Raw genomic sequence first — 12,553 nt, forward strand, 5'->3', positions numbered from 1 at the left:
CCCTGTAACTGATCTGGAGCCAAGGGTCATGCCACTTGCAAAGCTCCAGGGACATTATTCCTACAACCTTGTGTGGGACTGCTTGGTTTCCCCCGAAATTTGTCACCGTAGGATTACGCGCACCGGGTACGCTCCTTATTTTAATAGAGCAATTAGTCAGACGTGATTAAGTTTCTGGATTCTATCATTTTGAAAAATTATACATTTCTTAACTGAGAGAGGTCTTAATGTCACTAAAGCAATAGGACATCTTAAAAGGAAAACAGCTGTTTAACAGCTTTATATTCTAAGTGAAGCATTAGTTTAAGTCTGTGGTGTATCTCGTTCCCTTTTAAGACCACAATATATATATTTTTGGGAAGGTAATAAAAAGCTCTATAATGCCCCCCCCCCCCGAGGTAAGGTCTCACTCTAGCCCAGGCTGACCTGGAATTCACTATGTAGTCTCAGGGTGGCCTCAAACTCATGAGGATCCTCCTACCTCTGCCTCCCGAGAGCTGGGATTCAAGGCGTGCGCCACCACGCCCAGCTTATAATGATTTTTTAATACTCTTATTGATTTTAGTCCTAAGAGTTTTACCAGAATGCAGAGGCAATCCATTCTTCATGGTGATAATAATGATAATAATAGAGGATGTACGTATGTGTATAAAAGGTCCAGGTCACATTACTAAGCAGCGGCATTTCCGGGAGTGAATGTACTTCCTGTATTCTGCGAGCTGCTTCAAGTACACATTTGATGGCCATCTGTGTTTCTCAACAAAACTGCGTTCTTCCACTAAAATTTTAAGAAAAATAAGTTAATAGGATATCTTTCATGTTTGCATTATATTCAGATATTTGCTGTCTGTTTCCTAGCAGATGAGATCCTAGCTCCGTACACGCCCACGTCTTTCCTGCAGCCTTCCAAGATCACTTGATGCAACTGTATAATAAACACAGCCATCAGGACTTATGCCATTATGGGATGCATGCTTATATACATCTTGTCTGCTGTTTCTCCCACAGAATTTGATTGCTTTCCTTTCCTTTTTCAATAAACTTTTTTTTTCCCTCCCCTGGAGATGAGCGACTCATTTTTCCTAGTTAGTTTTCTCTGTAGCCAACTCATCCTGCTGATCTGTGACGCCTTCCCTCCCAATTTCTCACTCAGGCCCAGTCAACAGATAATCTGCCCATTCCTGCTGCTGCTCAGGCCCTGCCCGCCCACGAGGGCCCTGCACCCTCTTGGTTTCCAGGCGGCTCCTCTGGTCTCTTCATACAGGGCACACTCTACACACTTCCACGCAACCTCATGCTCCAGCCCAGACCCTCAGGCCTGAGCTCGACTTCATCCACAGTTCAGGGATCTAGGATGCTTTGGGTTGCATTTCTCTAAAAATGAGTTTCCTATCTCCTATGACGGTTGCGTGCGTTGAGTGGAGGGCGTGCACGTCTTAAGTTTTTAAGTCAACGTTCAACTGTTTCCACCATTCTCATCTTGACCTCTGCACGCGCTATCTTAACTACCCCAGGGTCCAGCTCCTGCCTCGCCTTGCTCCTCCCCGCCCCCACCCTGCCTCTGTGTCCTTCTGCCAAGTCAGTTCCCACCTCTCCAACCACCGCACTGGTCTCCACTGGCGTGTGGATCAACATCCTGGTCACAAGACCTCTGTGCAAAGAAACAAACTGGCTGCGCGGGGAAGTTAGCTCTGTAGGTGTCATCCGGAAGCACAGGGACATGAGTGAGGGTGCTGCTTTGGTCAGGGCCAGAGTGCCAGAAAAAAAGTTCTCACACATAGTTCTGGTGGCCAGCAAAACAAAAACAAGACAAATGGTCCACAATATTGAGGTACATTCAACGAACTGTGAGAAAAGTGATTCTGTAGACACCGAGGGTCACCGTGTAATATTCGTGTATGTTTTTTGTAAGAAAGCAGCATGTGAAAATCTAACATTGAATGAGCCACTTAGCTGGGTCCTCGGGCCTGCCACAACATGAGACTTTTTTGTTTTTCCAGCCTCACTTTGTGATGTCTACACATGTATGTGGTGGTACACACCTGCAATCCAAGCATGTGGAAGGTGGTGGCAGCTCAAGGCCATCCTGGGCTACACGAAAACAAAAACAAGACAAAAATAGGGCTGGTTTGATTCCTCAGTACCCACGTAAAGACAGACGCACAGAGTCGTACAAGCGTCTGGAGTTTGTCTGCAGTGGCAGAAGGCCCTGCCTCGCCCATCCTCCTCCTGCCTCTCATAAGCAAATAAAAACTTTTTTTTTTTTTTTTGTATTGCTGAAGACTCCATGTTCCTGGGCTGCAAGGTCACTCAGAAATCAAGCTGGAGCTGAGCTAAAAACCTGCTCCCTGTAGACCAGCTGACATTAAGTTGGAAAAAGCTGCACTGCATGCAGCCCTATGGGAGACAGAAGTCATCAGTCGTGAAAACAGTGGACACTGGCAGCCTCAAGTTTGGGCAGACAGGCCAAATGACTGAGTGGGTGCAATAGCATTATGGGGGAAACCAACTGCTCTCTAATTGGACTGGAGGCCTACTCTATGGGAGGGAATATATGCCTGGTACTGAAAGGATAATCAAAAGCCTATGGTGGGGGAGGTCATGAGCCTTTGGCATGTCACACCTGCTCTTGTCTGGCTAAATGCATATATTATGCCCACCAAACTGTCCTATAAGCACTTAATTAACATTCAGACCCACATATCAATGCTACTTTCACTTAGTTAGAGAAGCTTCTCTTTTCAGATGGTTGTGACCACTGGGATGACCAAAAGGCACCATAGTGCTGAGAAGAAGTGACAAAATAGTGCTCAGCACTGAAACATCTCTATCACAACTTCTAAGGCTCAGGGTCTATTGTGGAAGAGGTGGTGGAAAGAATGTAAGAACCAAAGGAAGGGTAGGACTGCTTACAATATAATTGTCCAGATAGAAATTGGCCTTGATATCCATGACCTCACAGTGTCTAGCAGTTCCTACATAAGACCGTCATAATAGGAGGTAAAAATGATGACATCAAAATAAAAGAGAGACTAATAGACAGAGGGAGGGAATATGATGGAGAGTGAATTTGTGAAGGGGAAATGGGGGAGGGAAGGGAATCATCATGGTTTATTGTCTATAAATATGGAAGTTGTCAATAATAAAATTTTTTTAATTATATCTTTCTCTTCTCTCTATATATATGATATATAATATATATAATATACAATACATAATATTTATTAAGCTGATGCCTTTAGTCCCAGCACTTGGGAGGCAAAGGTAGGTGGATCACCATGAGTTTGAGTCCACCGTGAGATTATAGAATGAATTCCAGGTCATCCTGGGCTACACCAAGACCCTACCTCAAAAAAAAAAAAAATTATTTTCATTTATTTGAGAGACAGACAGAGGAAGATAAATAGAATGGGCGCACCAGGGCCTCCAGTCACTGTAAATGAACTTCAGAGGCACGTGCCCCCTTGTGCATCTGGCTTATGCGGGTCCTGGGGACAGGAACCTGGGTCCTTTGGCTTTGCAGACAAGTGCCTTAATCGCTAAGCTGCCTTTCCAGCCCCAAATATTTTTAAGACAAAAACAAAGAAAATTTGCTATCAAGAAAACACAACTTGCAGAATTCCAGTAATAATCTGATCACTTCTGAAGCTGAAAATGGAAATCTATAAGGAAGCTGTAATTATTCAAAAAAAAACAACAACTTTGATTTCAAGGACATGCAAAGTGGGCCAGGTGTAAGTTAACTGAGACAAGAGGTAACTCTATTCCCTGAAGAGGATGTGTCCCTCTCAGGGGGAAGCCACTGCCCAGCTCCAGACAGCCCTGGTGCAAGGTGAGCCCAGTGTGCCCAGATCTTCATGGTTTCATCGGGAGAAGTTAAATGCTAGTGCTTCATTAAAATAAAATTTACAAGTGCCGTCCACAAAAAAAACCCAAAAAAAACACAACTCTTTAGCAGGCTGCATTGAGCCTACAGGCTGCTAGTTTGTAACCACTGACCTAGAGAACAACATTCTCCCTGATCGTCTGTCCAAGAGGACCACGCGCTGGCACAATCACTGCCCGCGCCTGCCCGCCCGCTGCGCTCCGCGATCACCACGCCACACGCACGCACATCGCACACTGCACAGGCTTTAGCCGGGCAACCAAATATCATACAAATTAGTAACCTGAAGGACTCATAGAGTATCTTTCTCCCCAAGGCTGTAATAGTACTCCGTGTACATCAGACACCCACACAAAACAGTGGGTAGAAAACAATTCGTTTACAAATGACGGTGACCCTAGGGTGGCAATTATAAAAGTGGCCTTAAGACCAAAATGCAGTTCAGTTAATTTTTAACTGATTTCTTAAAGAATAACTTTTGTAAGAATGTTTCTATTAACTAATGGAAGCAGAAGTAAGCCTTATCTTTATGACTGGGCTTTTTTTTCTTTTCTTGTAAAACAGAGTTAATGGTATCAGCTGCTTTTCTTTGATTCAATTATATTATCATCTTAATGGATGAACTCTATGTTACTCCCAGAAGGCATTTAATGTCTGTTGACTAACAATGTAGCTACCAAAAGTTAACTCTAGAAACCTTCGTGACTGTGTGAACAGCAGAATGAAGCCAGAAGCGTTTTCACATCTTTTATCAACAGAATCATTTTAAAGTATCATTTTTAATTTATTTGTTTATTTGACAGAGAGAGAGTGAGAGAGAATGGGTGCACCAGGGCCTCTAGCCACTGCAAACGAACTCCAGATGTGTGCGCCCCCTTGTGCATCTGGCTAACGTGGGCCCTGGGGAACCAAACCTGGGTCCTTTGGCTTTGCAGGCAAACGCATTAACTGTTAAGCATCCCTCCAGCCCTCCTCACTTTTTTTTTAGCAGTTTTTTAAAAAATTTTATTCTAGTTATTAACATGAGCAAACTAGGGTAACTAATTGTCTTATAATCTACTCTAACATATATCCCATTTTTACCCATTTCTTTCCTCTTAAGCAGTTCTAGAAGTTTCACCTTTTGACTGATTGACAATTGGTTTTGGTAGAGACTAGATTTCATGTAGACCAGGCTAGTCTTCAACTCGCTATGTAGTCACAGATGGTCTCGAACTACTGACCTTCTTGTCTCCACCTCCCAAATGTTAGGGTAAGAGGCATGTGCTACCACATCCTGCTAACTGGTTTTAATCTTTACAATTTACTGTAGAAATCATATTACATATACTTTCTGATCAGTAAGTTTCATGATACTTGATCAATTAAAACCTACTATTCTAAAGTAATATAAGGAACTCCCTATGTACATATATGCAGATTATCTACTAGAAAAGACTACATATTGTAAATCGTTAAATTTCTCTTTAAGAAACAGTTTAAATATATACTGTTTAAATCTTGCTCCTGACTAAGTAAAAGTTGTTGTCTCATTTCTCACAACCAAATGGTACCTAAGGATACCACCTTATCTACCTCTTTCAAGAAAAAGAAATGCAGTTAAAAATAAATGAGAGCTGGGCTGGAGAGATGGCTTAGTGGTTAAGCACTTGCCTGTAAAGCCTAAGGACCCTGGTTCGAGGCTCGATTCCCCAGGACCCACGTTAGCCAGATGCACAAGGGGGCGCACGCGTCTGGAGTTTGTTTGCAGTAAATGGAGGCCCTGGCGCGCCCATTCTCTTTCTCTATCTGCCTCTTTCCCTCTCTGTCTGTTGCTCTCAAATAAATAAATAAAAATTTTAAAAAAAATGTAAAAAATGAGAGCTATAAAATAATCATTAGAAAACTTCTTGTGTAACACAGGTCAAGCTTCCTATGTAACCCAGGTGACTGTAAAGAGTCCTCAAAAGTTTCCATATTGTATAATTAAAAGGAATGCATTACACTGGCTAGTCTCATGTTGAAACTACTATCGCCATTAATTATTTCTCAAGCACTAGAACAAAGGCCATAAAGTTGAAATATGAAATGAACAACCTACCTGAAAGATCCTGAAATTCAGGCTTTTGGCTGAATATGAGGTAGTTGGTGGCGATGAAATGAAGTAGCCAGGTTGAGAGGCAATCAGAGTGGTGGAACTGCAAGAAAAAGAAAGAGAAACCGTGAAGAGCCCATGTTCCCATGGATATGACCATCAGTGAAGCAGCCACCAAGTAACTGGGACCACAGGAAGGGAAGGCGACATCCTAAAGTCACATCATTCAATGAAATAGCTGAATCAATGTGAGTAATAAGAAACGGTGTGGGGGAGACCAGTGCCTTTAAGTGGAGGCATGGTCACACCTGCGTTTCCTTAACAGAGGTTCTGGGAAATTTAATTTAAGTTTTTTCTTTAATTTTATTTATGAGAGAGAAAGAGAATGAGAATGGATGTGCCAGAGCATTCAGCCATTGCAAAAGAACTCCAGAAGCCATGTGGCACCTTGTACACCTGGCTTATGTGGGTCCTGGGGAATCAAACCTGGGTCCTATGGCTTTGCAGGCAATGGTCTTATCCCTGCAGCCATCCCTCCAGCCCTAGTTTAAGCTTTTAATGTAAGGTCTTGAACTTCGCCAGCTACGCTTGTATCTGTGTAACAGAAGACTAGGTGAGCATTATCCAATTAAGAGTTCATCTGAGGAGCAAATAGAAAAAATTATTTCAAGGAGAACATGTCATTGACTTATGGGTGGTGTAAGCTGATTTTCTACACAGCTTTCCTTTGCATGAATTCTATCATGCACTGACTAAAGAAAACAGAACGATCTGGCCATTGGCATCATCTCTTGGGGTCAACCCAGTGAAACTCACTGGCCTAGCCAACTATCAATTCCAACAACAGCTTGTTGGCAGGCAACTTTGGTACATGGGTAAATTTCTTCATAATTACCATCACTATGGTACAAGGTATGCAACCATTTTTACCACTAAGCACATCGACGTAGCTGGCAGCCAGTACCATTTCTAACGCTATTCTATCATCCAAAACTAAAATTTCGTGCCCATTAGATAACCCCACTAAACCCCTTCTGGGGCCCTGGTTATCTTTTGTTTGATTGATGGTTTTTTCAAGGTGAGGTCTCACTCCAGCCCAGGCTGACCTGGAATTCACTATGTAGTCTCAGGATGGCCTTGAACTCACAGTGATCTTCCTACCTCTCTCTCTGGAGTCCTGGGATTAAAGGCGTGCGCCACCATGCCCAGCTTTAATGGCAGCCTTTTGTTTGTTTGTTTACTTAGTTATTTTAGAGAGAGGAGAGAAAAAGAGGCAGATACAGTTACAGAGAGAGAGAGAGAAAGAGAGAGAGAGAGAGAGAATAGGGATGCCAGGGCCTGCAGCTTCTACAAACTCCAGATGCATGTGCCACTTTGTGCGTCTGGCTATATGTGGGCACTGGGGAATTGAACCTGACTCTTTTGGTTTTGCAAGCAAGCGCGTTAATAGCTAAATTCTCTAAAGAATGTGAATAAAGCACTATAGGAACTAACAGAAAAGAGCCTGGGCTAGAGTGAGACCTTACCTCGAAAAAAAAAAAAATTCTAATCTTATACTTCAAGATTACTTAACCATAGAAACTGGAGTGAAGGGGGCTGGAGGGATGGCTTAGCGCCTGCAAACGCCTGCAAAGCCAAAGGACCTAGGTTCAATTCCCCAGGACCCATGATGGCCAGATGCACACGGGGGCGCATGCATCTGGAGTTTGCAGTGGCCAGAGGCCCTGGTGCGCCCATTCATTCTCCCTCTCTCTCTTAAATAAATATTAAAAAATTAAATAAGAATAAAAAAGAAACTGTTATAAAGGCACTTCCACTCCACAGAGCCAAACTTTCAAATTAAGGTTAGTAGTAACATATCTCTTTAAAGCCAGAAAGATTTTAGTAGCACGCACACACTCTTATTATTTTGTTCTTAAGGAGAAGCCCGGGCCGCCGAGGAGTCACCTTGGCCTTCTTGAGCAGGTCGACGACGTCGAGGCTCATGGCGGCCAGCTCCCGGCTGGGCATGCTCTGCAGCTGCGTGATGATGAACAGCTCACAGATATGCTGCAGTCTGGAGACCTGGTACATCTCGGCGCAGATCAGGAGGCACATGGCCTGGAAAATGCCAGCTGGCAAGAAGGGAACCAAGAACACAGATGGTCACACTGAGGCTCAGTGGCCCAGGACCTGCCTGCCGTGCGCAAGGTCTTGGGTTTGCTCCCCAGCACCACAAACCATCAACAACCCCTCCCCCCCTAAAGTAGAAAGAAAAAGAAAAAAACCCTAAGATTCTGATTGGTTTTTCCATGAAAATTTCTTTCTGCTGTTCTTTTCCTTCCTTTCTTTTTCTTTTCTTTTTTTGTTTTGAGGTTTAACGAATTTACAATTTTGTTATGAAAAAGGACTTTACTAAGACACTGAAAAATAAAACTGATTAAAAAAAAAGTTGAGTGTTCCACCATAGAGAATACAATCACTATGAGAACAGCCTGCAGGCACTCCCTAGAATCATGCTAAGACACCAGTTGTTTTGTGGGAGTTTGATCACTATTTGTATATAATTTCCTTTCATACCCTTCCTTGAATTCCTTACATTCCTTTATAGCTATGAGACCAAGAACACTGTGTTTGTAAGCAACATAATAAACTGACTAACAGCATCCAATTTCCCCAACATATATATATTTAGTTTATCTCAGGTTGTTCATTTTGATTTTCTTGACAGCCTCTTTTTTCCTATTTTTAAAGTTTTCTGTCATATAGTCAATATTGCCTTCCTGCGCACTTTTTCCTAATTAGTGGTCAAAATATTTCTTTAACATCCAAATTTGCCAATTGACATAGCAATAACATATATTCCTAATAAGAAACAATTCATTTTCATCAGCAAAAATAAATACCAATCAATCCATAACACTGACAGTAAAAATGGCTCCAAAATACTCTATGGCTAAAAGATTAATTCAATTACAAGAAGAATTTTCTTTTTTGGAACTTCTAAAATATTTCACTAGATTACTCATAAACGGCAAGTTATTTCAGTAACAAACATAGGAAATTTCATTCCTAGTTTAAAAATTCAAGCAGCCAACCTCTGGGTAGGTAGGTAGGTATGGTCTGAAATGTGTGTAAGGTGTCTGGTGGAATCAAAGCCTGGCTTATTCTAGCTGTGTGTGGCGGGAGCCATCTGGTGGCCAAAAGGTGAAGAACATTCAAAGTGGAGTCGGCCTGCATTACAAAGCTTGTTGAAGAAAGGATTGTGTTGCTTCTCCAATGTGCCTCTAGCTACGGGAAATTCGTTTCAATGTTTAGCTGCCACACATGGTTGATTCCTTTTCAAAGACAGCATTTGGTCAATCAACTGAGAAATATATTCTGCTGTCCACTGGGCATCTTAATCTCAGGGAAAGTCTTCAAAGATAACAGTTTTAGGAGAACATGACTTAAGTAAATTAGAAGGAACCTTTAAAAAAAATCTCCCATCCTGGGGCTGGAGAGATGGCTTAGTGGATAAGCGCTTGCCTGTGAAGCCTAAGGACCCTGGTTCAAGGCTCTATTCCCCAGGACCCACGTTACCCATGTGTCTGGAGTTCATTTGCAGTGGCTGGAAGCCCTGATGCACCCATTCTCTCCCTCTCTTTCTGCCTCTTTCTCTTTCTGCCTATCGCTCTCAAATAAATAAAAATGAAGAACAACAAAAAATCTCACATCCTCTGGACCAGATAGAATCTAACAGGAGTAGGGGAGGTTCACAATGTTAAAAAGCATTGAAAAAAAAAAATAAGGCTTCAGGCTGGAGAAATGGCTTAGTGGTTAAGCGCTTGCCTGTGTAGTCTAAGGACCCCGGTTCGAGGCTTGATTCCCCAGGACCCACGTTAGCCAGATACACATGGGGCACATGCATCTGTAGTTCATTTGCAGTGGCTGGAGGCCCTGGTGCGCCTATTCTCTCTCTCTCTCCTATCTGCCTCTTTCTCTCTCTGTCTGTTGCTCTCAAGTAAATAAATAAAAATATAAATGAAAAAATATTTTTCAAAAAATGAGGCTTCAATTGAAAGTGAGAACCACAAAGCACTTGTCCATTCCTGGGTACTGGCGGCACCACGGTGACCATGTGAATTTACATCCAAGCCCGACAGTCTATAAAAGGCTCCCAACTCTCACTCTCCTTCCCTGGAACTGACTGAAAGAAAACACACCGTTGCCTCAACACCACCTCCAACTGCACATGCCATGATGTCAGCTGACAGACCTTAAAGAAAACAGATTTCACAGAAAACAATTTATCAAAAATGAGAGAGATGTTACTTAGCAGGTATATGGCTCACCTGGGCAACAGGAATCTGTGTATAAGTATTCTAAAAATGACAAGAACGTCTCTTTGGAAACACCATAAACTGGAATCAGGACGCTCTTGGCTTCCATGTAGTTCCCATTAAACATGGCTGCCATCACTTCACAACGGGCCACCAGGATGGCCCTGTGGGCTGGCACGGTGGTACCTGAAAGGTGCGAGAGGGAAACAAGTGAAGACCAGCCTGCGGTGAGTATACCTTTCTAGTATGCCTGCCATGTTCTTTTCTAGCTAGAGGGTGCTGTGCTGGGTACATGCAGGCTGGTGTCAGGAAGCCAGATTTCGGGGTTATAAACAGCATTGCTCCAGACTTCTTCATGTCATCCAAAGAGTTCAAAGTCTCCCTTGAGCCGGGCGTGGTGGCGCACGCCTTTAATCCCAGCACTCAGGAGGCAGAGGTAGGAGGATCACCGTGAGTTCGAGGCCACCCTGAGACTGCATAGTGAATTCCAAGCCAGGTGTTTGGGAGGCAGAGGTAGGAGGATCGCTGTGAGTTGGAGGCCACCCTGAGACTACAGAGTGAATTCCAGGTCAGCTTGGACTAGAGTGAGACCCTACCTGAAAAAAAACAAAAGATAATAATAATAAAATAATAAAAGTCTCCCTTGAATCCAACAATCTGGAATTCAGACAAACATTGGTGGGTTTGTATTTCCTAAAGATAAAAGCCTCAAAGTGACAAAGTGTGCTTAATGTTTTAGAATGACAGGCTTGAAATGGCCCCGCCCCTGTCCACGTCACTGCCAGGAAAGAAATCCCATTACCGTTCTTGACAAAGCTCGCCAAGCAGTCTTAGCCAGGCTTCCCCACATCAGAAATGGGGAACTGTGAGCAGCAAACCATAAACTGTCCATTCCTCATGGTGAGAGAAGTCCTTGTCCAGTCAGACTTTAGGGAAGTTTGCTGTCCCTGTCACCTCCCCAGCAGACCCTTCCCCAAGGAAGCAATGACGTCTTCCAGTGAACAATGCCAATGCCGTCTTCTAAGACAGCGGGACCCCGGAAGTCTCGAGGCCCCTCAGCCCCCCCCCCAGCTCACTAATCCAGCTCTCCGGGACACGCTCAGCTTTCCAGCTACGTCTCCGCTGCACAGGGCACGCGGGTGGGCACACAGGAGGCCTGGGCCTCGTGGGCGGGCCAAGCAGGTGTCAGCATTCTGCCACCCAAGGAGCCCCTGAGCACCCAACGCCAGCCTTCAGCATGCCCTTGATCCGATCCGCTGAACCTTTTCAACCCACCACACACCCAGCGTGTCGTGGTGGGAAGCAGAGACACAAGGACGAGAAGGCTGAGGGGTTTTAGTTAGTAGAGACCCCATGATGAGAGTGACAAGCTGCCGCCTGCCAGCAAAAAAAGAAAGAGAAAAGAAAACCAGGCGTGCTCGGCACTGCAATATCTCTATCACACCTTCCAAGGCCCAGGGTCCATTGCTGAAGAGGTGGCAGAAAGAACGTAAGAGGCAAAGGAAGGGTGGGACTGCTTACAACGTGCTCCTCCAGATACAAAATGGCCTGCATATCCATGACCTCGCAGTGCCTGACACTCCCTACACAAGACCATCATAAGAGGAGGAAGACATCATGACATCAAAATAAGAGAGAGACTGATTGAGAAGGGGAGGGGATATGATAGAGAATGGAGTTTCAAAGGGGAAAGTGGGGGGAGGGAGGGTATTACCATGGGGTATTTTTTGTAATCATGGAAGTTGTTAATAAAAAATTGAAAAAAAAATAAACATAATTAAAAAAAATACAGTGAGCAGACCACTATGTTCTGCCCCAAAGTGCATCCACATATCCTCACATCTCATACTCATCTGAGATATGCACCGTTCTCTATAATAGTCACACTTTATTAGGTTCTTCAACCTCCTTAAATCCAAACAAAAACAGCCTCCTGACTTAGAGGAAGAAAGACTTCCAGCTAATCTAAGCCTGGTGACTTTTTCCAAAGCCAGTGTTCTCTCAGGATGATCAAGCCACCCCGCGTTGCCAGCTGAGCCCACAGGCTGGCACTGTGATCTGCACAGGTGCACCACCCCCTCGGGCAAGGGGGCACCCTCTCCCCACCCAGCCAGCGCCACCTGCAGGCTGCATGCCCCTTCTCTGCCACAGAGCTCCTTGCCCCAGCGTGACAGTTTACGTACTAAGGACCAGTGTCCATCGGTAAGGCATGCCGGGTATATTTGTAGAGAGCCGTTAACAAACAGCTCAACTGGTCATATAATTTAAACTTGCATGTTTAAGTCTTAAACT

The 12,553-nt window shown here is 44.0% G+C and overlaps 1 protein-coding gene across 3 annotated transcripts in view; it reads right to left on the bottom strand.

Annotated features, from left to right (window-relative positions):
- Positions 1 to 323: 323 nt before the first annotated feature.
- Rhobtb3 (Rho related BTB domain containing 3) overlaps positions 324 to 12,553 on the bottom strand; it is a 60,796-nt gene continuing 48,566 nt past the window's right edge. For 2 of the 3 annotated variants that reach the window (XM_045133265.1, XM_045133264.1), the window contains exons 9-12: positions 10,274 to 10,447; positions 7,908 to 8,074; positions 5,967 to 6,063; positions 324 to 778 (exon numbers count right to left, since the gene is read on the bottom strand). In XM_045133265.1, the coding sequence (XP_044989200.1) occupies positions 663 to 778; positions 5,967 to 6,063; positions 7,908 to 8,074; positions 10,274 to 10,447 (554 nt within the window). In that variant the 3' untranslated portion in view covers positions 324 to 662. Of the gene's footprint in view, positions 779 to 2,042; positions 2,092 to 5,966; positions 6,064 to 7,907; positions 8,075 to 10,273; positions 10,448 to 12,553 lie in introns of all 3 variants that reach the window. The other variant, XM_045133266.1, reaches the window with a different exon arrangement.

The sequence above is a fragment of the Jaculus jaculus genome, chromosome 14 (assembly GCF_020740685.1).
Source record: "Jaculus jaculus isolate mJacJac1 chromosome 14, mJacJac1.mat.Y.cur, whole genome shotgun sequence".
Classification (NCBI taxonomy): Eukaryota; Metazoa; Chordata; class Mammalia; order Rodentia; family Dipodidae; genus Jaculus; species Jaculus jaculus.